This window comes from Hordeum vulgare, chromosome 2H (genome assembly GCF_904849725.1).
Source record: "Hordeum vulgare subsp. vulgare chromosome 2H, MorexV3_pseudomolecules_assembly, whole genome shotgun sequence".
Classification (NCBI taxonomy): domain Eukaryota; kingdom Viridiplantae; phylum Streptophyta; class Magnoliopsida; order Poales; family Poaceae; genus Hordeum; species Hordeum vulgare.
Genome location: NC_058519.1, coordinates 559,014,587 through 559,022,484, shown reverse-complemented (window position 1 = coordinate 559,022,484; position 7,898 = coordinate 559,014,587). Strand labels below are relative to the sequence as shown.

At 45.8% G+C, this 7,898-nt stretch overlaps 1 protein-coding gene across 1 annotated transcript; it reads left to right on the top strand.

The window, feature by feature from the left end:
• Positions 1-349: 349 nt before the first annotated feature.
• LOC123427243 (protein G1-like4) lies at positions 350-2,240 on the top strand. The gene is made up of 3 exons (XM_045111241.1): positions 350-569; positions 664-750; positions 1,137-2,240. Exon 3 carries the CDS (start codon positions 1,148-1,150, stop codon positions 1,745-1,747), a length of 600 nt encoding a protein of 199 aa, XP_044967176.1. The 5' UTR covers positions 350-569; positions 664-750; positions 1,137-1,147; the 3' UTR covers positions 1,748-2,240.
• Positions 2,241-7,898: the final 5,658 nt, after the last annotated feature.

The window sequence follows — 7,898 nt, the reverse complement described above, 5'->3', positions numbered from 1 at the left end:
CATATACTCCGTACTATATTAATTAGTACAATATAATGGTGAAAGTAGTGGGTTTAGACTGTTTGAACGTCCAATAATAAAGGAATATAATTGCTAACGAGATATTTGTTGCCAAGTTGGTATGATTGTGAAACTTTAGACCGGTGACATCAAATGACTACCAGTTAGAAACAAGTCGACACCCCCATTAGGCCGTACACCGACCTATGAATTAGAAAAATATTTACTTTTGTCATGTCACCTTTCATCTCTCACTCGGTGTCCCTGCTCCACCCTTCAGTACCTAAAAGCCCTAGCAGTACTAGCAGTGCATCTCCTCCACTCTCTCACTGCCTCACTGGTCACTACTGTGTACTCCATGTCTCAGTCATTTCACATCTCTCCTTTTTAGGCCAAACAACACATCCACCACCCCGGCATCCCCCCCTAAAAATAGAAGCAGCAGCATACAATTCCCCCACAACCATCACAAACAGATGATGAAGCTGCTGCTCTCCCAGCATCTTCCCAATCACCAGATGGACCTATGAGAGCCAGCACAAGCAACTGTTGGCTACCACCACCACCGAGTAAGAAGCAACAGATATGAGCTTTTCCAGATCGCCCTCCCAAAATGACCTTCTTTCTTGTATGTGTCCTCTGATGTTTTCCATCTTTGTGCAGACTCTCAAGCCAACCTCAATCGTCATTTGGGTTTGCCCAGTAATTCCGAGAGCGCCTAACCAAGATCAGCTGCCAACACCACCAAAGGTGATTCCAGAATTTTCCTTCCTGAGAGATCTCCAAGTTCTTGTTCGTCCTACATATTTCTGCATCCACTGCGTAATTAGAAAGTTAAAAGCATGGGCCGCGGTTGCGAATTGTAAGAGAAGCAGCTAGCTCCCAAGCAGATCTCCAGATCAAGTTAATTTATATATGTACACATGTAATCATTGACCTCATCATGGTTATGGAATATGTAGCTAGGAGCAGTACTATTTCTTTTGTAAGAGCAAGTTGAAGCTTATTTCATTTGTTTAAGCAATGAGAACTGTAGGCCGGGGAAAGCCCTACAGAAATTAATTAAATGGAAAATAGTTTCAGATCACAGTCACACTTGCTTGAACGAACCTGCTTTCCTTCCTTTTCCTGCTCAGCTAGCTGATCCATGGACCTGTCGGCGAACCCGGACAGCCCTCTGTCTGGAGGGGGCAACGGCGGCGGCTCCTCGAGCAGCATCACCTCGCTTTCTGTGGTCTCTGGGGGCACTTCGCAGTCGCCGAGCAGGTACGAGGCGCAGAAGCGGCGCGACTGGAACACGTTCGGGCAGTACCTGCGGAACCACCGCCCGCCGCTGAGCCTGGCGCAGTGCAGCGGCGCGCACGTCCTGGAGTTCCTGCGCTACCTTGACCAGTTCGGCAAGACCAAGGTGCACGCCGCGGCCTGCCCCTTCTTTGGCCACCCGAGCCCGCCGGCACCCTGCCCGTGCCCGCTCCGCCAGGCCTGGGGCAGCCTGGACGCCCTTGTCGGCCGCCTCCGCGCCGCCTACGAGGAGAACGGAGGCAGCCCCGAGTCCAACCCCTTTGCAGCGCGCGCCGTCCGCCTCTACCTCCGCGAGGTACGCGAGCACCAGGCCCGCGCCCGCGGCGTCAGCTACGAGAAGAAGAAGCGCAAGAAGCCGCAGCAGCTGACCGGCGACAGCAGCGGCAGCTTCTGCAGCAACCAGCACCAGCCCCCTCCCGGCCCGCCTCCCGCCGCCGGCTGCTGAGCTGATCGACGACCACGACCCGCGCGCTCCAATGCCGGTGGTCGATCGATCTCCTATTTGGCCGGTATGCCAGATATATTTTATGTGCGCTCGCGTACGCATGCATGCGCGCGCATGGTTATGCCTTTGCACTTCTCATCTGTAGTGTGTGTGTGTGTGTGTATCAGCTAGTACTGTCAGTTGTCGTCGTGTTTCGATCTAGTTGGCTTTAATTAGCTCGGGTTAAGTTCTAGTCAAGTTTATTGTTGCTAGTTTAATTTGCTTTCATGTAGCTAGGATCGAGTGGAGTAAAATGATTTGCTCTAGTGTGAAGTGAGGGGGGGCATGCATGCAGTGAGAGATACTACATATATGGAGATCTCTCTTGCTACAGCTAGCTGCATGCATGTATATGTGTGGTTCGTGCAAGATTGTAAGTCTGTACGTAGTGCAGTGTCCGTTCTGCGGTCTGCGCATCATGTGTCAACTCGATCTAGCGTCGCTTATTGTTTCTTGTTTTGCTTCCTATTCCGTTTCCTTTTTATGGTACCGAAAGCCAGTGATCAGGTACGACTACTGGTGCTGGGTTTGATGTGAACGGTGCATGACAAGTAGCATGCAGCGATTGAGGGGATGGCACAGTGCCTTTGCCTCGCACCAAATGAGGATCACAAGCATTATGCATGCATGTACTATGCACCAGTGTTTTTTGCTGGATGCATGTGGCTTGTGGTTTTATCATGGGTTTCTGAGTACTTCTGTCCTGTCATGCACGAGGGATAGCTGTTTATTTCCATGTGGTTTTTCTGTATTCCTGCTACTTTGTAGCACAGTAGTATATGCATGCATGTGAAAGGAGGTTGAATGAGTTGCAACTTACATATGTTGTTCTTGTTGGAACTTTCTTCCTCTATGATCTGTGTGTTTGTGGGTTTTGCTATTATTTAGGCTGACCTCTGAAATTAGTGTGCTACATACGCTTAACATTGCAATCAAAAAAAAAATCATGGATTACGGGTGTAGAAAACTTAGCGTGCAAGGTTTCCTAATTTGAAAATGGAACAACATCAGTACTATCATTCGAAGGGACTTCTCTTTATATTGAATAAATGCAACACCATTACAATGTCTTGATACATGTTAATATGGCTCAGAAAGATCAAGAGAACATACTCTGACAAATATAGTCATACATTGTCAAAGCTAGGGATTTAGAAACGATATAGCTAATTTTGGCAACGATATAGCTAATTTTGGCATGTATATGGTATGCATTCAAATTGGCATGCTGGGACTGTTTTTCCCGTCTATTGGGAAGTTAGTAAGGAACGACGACTTGACTTACTCTCCATTTGGCATTGCTGGGAATTATGAATGTCCCGTTCATCCAACCAGCTTAATATGTCTACTTTACCATTCGTACAGCATTTTTTACCAGACAACTTTGGCTATTTCAGCAGAAAATATAAATTTTGTTCAACATAACATAATTCAGTAATCACACACTAAATTTCAAAATGAGTATATATTGAGCATATATATTCAAGATTCTGTCAAAAAGAAAAATAATTATAGTGGAAGAAATGGATTAGCATGGCATGTGGTATGTAAACCTTTGTATTTATTATAGTGGTTCAGCGTAGGAAAAATTTTATTGGGTTGAGACTGAGATGTGTCGCAGGGAGGAAATCCATATGCAAAGGTAAGAAGATATGATCTGATTGAGATTGAGATTGTGTACATATATATACAACTACCTTAGTGGATATTATTGCTTGCTTGCAAGGGATTGCTTCATATTCGTGATTTGTTTGATTTTTGTTGACTGCTTTAGGATGGATTTCTAAAACATTGAGGTGTGGGGCGGTTTGAAAGAAAGTTAAAGGGGTTATTGCGTGATTTGGAAAAGAAAACGGTGAGACAGGACATGTATCGATAGACACTAGTGGGGACGGGGCCTTTAGCCCCGGCCCGTAAGGGGCTTTAGTCCCGGTTCACCAACCGGGACTAAAGGGGCGGGACTAAAGGCCTAACCTTTAGTCCCGGCCCTGTTACAAGCCGGGGCTAAAGGTGCTCCACGTGGGCGCCTCGTAGCGCCCCAGGGGCAGGCCCTTTAGTCCCGGCTCGTTACACGGACCGGGACTAAAGAGTTTCAGATTTTGCTTAGTTTTGGGTTTTTTTTTGAATGAAATTATTTTTGGGTTTTAGGGTTTTAGGGTTTAGGTGTTCGGGAGATTAACGTGATGCCTCGTTTGGTGTTCGGGAATTAGTTTTCATATAATTTAAATAGAAATAATTATGCATATATATATATATAAGATTAACTTATCTTACAAGCGAGCATATATATACAATTATATGGAGATCTGAATTATCGGGACTAGAGCCCGTCTACTCGATTACATGGACGAACATCAGTAATGGTCCTAGCTACACTAAATCGTCCTTTGTCATCTATAGCTTCTGTCCTCAGAAATCCCGCAAGCTCCTCTGCAACAGCAATCGCGTGCTGCTCTGGTAGGACCTTCGTCCTCATGGCCGTGTGCTATATAAGAAGAGGAGATGAATATGAATATCAATCATGATAACAAAGAATGACGGGTAAAAATAGAGGTGTGAATGTCCATTGCTTACGTCGAATCTGTGATCCTTGTGCTCAGAGGTAAACGTGCGAATGGTCTCGCAAACATAGTATCCGCATAGATGCATTCCCCGTGGCTGTTGGTCGCACTTTGCGAGAATAGAATATATATAATCAAAATAATAATCTAGCATCATAAATGTATTGAAAATAGAAGTATATCATACTACTACTTACGTGAGCCGCTCTAAAGGTCAGCTTCTCAGAAAAGTTACCGGGAGTCACGCACTTGAACCGCTTCCAAACCCTGCCCGACAAGGATAATGATTTGCTAAGTTTTTCATTAATTGATATATCAAAAAATCATCGAAAGAGACCGATAGAGCGCAAGAATGATTGAAATTACCCTTGGAGCATGTCCTGCAGGCTTTGGAACTGTTCCAAGGGTCTCGATAATGGGTCGAAGGCATCAACTCTTCCCTTATCAATTTGAATATCCAACAGAATACAATGGAAGCTGCACATGTGTATATATATATATATATATGTGTGTGTGTGTGTGTGTGTGTGTGTGTGTGTGTGTGTGTGAATAACTTATCAATTAGACTTATAAGTGAATGGACACAACAGAGTAAAGACCCTCACCTGAAGTTGTATGGAAACAGTATGTGGTCACAGAAATTTTGATCTATTAGAAACCTTAGAAGGTTTTCCTCCGTCTCCTTGGGTTTATCAGTTAGCGTCGCTATATGTATTTTATCTGGGTCAATAAACCCAATATTTAGGATGTTCTTACTTTTACAATCCAGAATCTTCATTCTGCATAATAGAGTACAAGTTATATATAGACAATGAATTGAAATAACTAAACAAATTATATGTAGACAACGAATTAAAAAACTTACAGACAATAGCAACTCATAAGAGAATTGTCGAGGGCGTCGCCATTGTACATCCGGAAGAGTTCATCAAAGTCGATATGGATTTCTTTGGGGCGGCCGTAGTACTCCCGTGGGACACTCAGCACGATCATCGTTCTCCCATTCTTTGATTCACTTAAGTACCATTGATGCAAGTAACGCATATTTGTTGGGAGATCATCTTTGCTGACCAAAGGCTCTCCCATGACAAACTGTGGCTTAGGGGCTACCACAGCCTTGGGTATCCTGTCGTCTTGGTGGCAAGCTTTCGCTTAGTATCCTGTGCGGGCGGCGGCGGAGACGGACGACCCAAGTCCGGCGGCGGTGATCGAGATGGACTCGTGTTGTGCTGGCCGACGTCATGTGGAGGGCTTGGAGGTAATGGAGGTGTAGGTGACCTGCGACGACTCAGAGGCGGTGTTGTCCTTGGGGCCGAGACTGGAAGCTTGATGTAGTTCTTGTCCCATAGGATGACTCCACCCAGTACTTCTCCGAGTGTCCTCTCATCTTCGGGTCCAGCTATGTCGAGCTCCATATCATGAAACCCCGTCATGATTTCATCCACCCCGACTTTAGCAAAGCCAGCTGGAATCTCATGGCCATGCCAGCGTGCATCAGGGCCAGAAGGTAAAGCTTGTCCGACGGCCACCTTCATGGATATGTTCTTGAATTTCTGATGGAGTTCACATGATGTTGACTCCTTGATTCCATCCACGGGGTAGCCGGGACCGCCCTCTATCATTCTTCGTGCATCGTCGGGCGGGGCCTCAGATTCAGCCACGCTGCTTTTCCGCTTAGATGGGGCGCCGGTAATATCAAGTGCAGGATCTTCCTGGCGCGCTACTCCTCTAAGCTCATCAATCTGCTTCTGTTGCTCGTTAATCCTGGCAAGCAACTGGTTGAACTTGTCATTCTCCTCATCCTGCTGCCGCTTCTTTGCTCTCTCTCGGCTTCTGTAAGTGTCTTGGTCTTTGGCAAACCCAAGCCACCAAGGGTAAGAAGGACCGAAGCCTCGCGTTCGTCCTCCATGTTCGTCATTGCCGAGGACCAGTGTGAGCAAATCTTTATCTCTGTCTGCAGTGAACTTTCTTTTTCCCTCCTTAATTTCTTTCACTATCCTTTTCCAATTCTCCCTGGGTATCCTAAGACCGTCACTGCAGATGAGGTCCCCTGTTTCTTCGTCGTACGAACCACCATGCGCAAGGAACCAATTTCTTGCTCTCAATTCCCACTGATCACGGAGTGGTTCAGGTACGATGCCTTTATCTAGCAGATCTTGCTCTTTCTTATCCCACTTTGGGATGGCAGTCTCATAGCCCCCTGGCCCGAGCTTGTGGTGATATTTCTTCTTGTTGGCATTTATCTTGTTCTTTTCTGATAATGCCTGGGCATCTTCTGATTCCTTGTACTCTTGAAATGCCTTCCAGTGATTCGCCTGCTTGGCTAGATACCCCTCGAATACTGGCACTTTCTTTGTCTTCAGATAGTTTTTCCATAGCTTCTTCTTCCAGCTACGGAACAGTTTGGCCATCTTCTTTAGAGTCCACTGCTTGACTTTGGCCCTCAGTTTGTCTGCGGCGTCTTCATTCTCACATTCTGGCAGGTTGAAATGTGACATGAGATCATTTCAAAGATTATCTTTGTACCTTTCGGCGACATAGTCACTATCGGCTGCCCCTTTGCGCTTGTTCCACTCCCGGACGCTGATCGGGACGTGATCCCTCACGAGAACTCCGCATTGCTTCTTGAATGTGTCACAACATTCTTAGGAAGCTTGGGTTCACCCGTAGGCAATATCACCTCAAAGGTGTAATGCGTCCGTGCATCCAACTTTCTAGTCGGGCCTCGTTTCGTAGCTTTGCTCGATGTGGAGGCCTAAGAGGGAGAAACATTCGTCAAATGAATGTATATGTATACAATATAGAGATATCTCCAATATTTTTCACATATTACAAGTGATTGTCGAACTTCATACGTATACCTCGCCGGACTTTATTATTTCTTCACCGGCTTCTCCACCGGCTTCTCCATCAGTGGAGCTATCACCTTCTTCGTCATTGGACCTATCTCCTGCCCCATCGGCTTCATCTTCGTGTCGCTCGACCTCCATTCCAACGTCGGGGTTTAGATATGACGACGGAGATTCAGCTGGTTCAACGTCGGGGCCGTCTTTGATTATATCTTCAAGAAGTTCTTTCTCTTTGAGGTTCCTGATATGTGGATCCATAGTTCTGCAAAAAAGGATTCTCTTAACCTTTATACCAAAAAAGAATTATTCTATCAGGAACTCCGTTCCAAAACAACTTTAGTCCCGGGTCGTGGCTCCACCCGGGACTCCTAGATTTCTGCATAGTATTCAAAGTAGGAGTACTTTTCCAATTTGAGTATTCAATAAGCAAAACCAAATCGTAAAATAAAGTAGTATTCAAATTAGCATGCATTCAATTATAAGCAAATACATCATCTCTTTTGTCCGTACATCGTCGAATATTATCACTAATACTCCTCGAATACTATCATACATATAGCATCACTGATACATCTAGAACCGTAGCGCCCGACGGGTATCGGCGCGGGCGGTGGACACCCAAAGAGAAGGAACCATCACAGGATCATAGCTCCAGTGAGATCCCCGAAGAACCTGCCAGGTATGCTCGAACCTGCCCTCCAA

Bases quoted from the DNA above. Each gene is read 5' to 3' on its own strand.
- LOC123427243 (XM_045111241.1), top strand. From the start codon at position 1,148: ATGGACCTGTCGGCGAACCCGGACAGCCCTCTGTCTGGAGGGGGCAAC.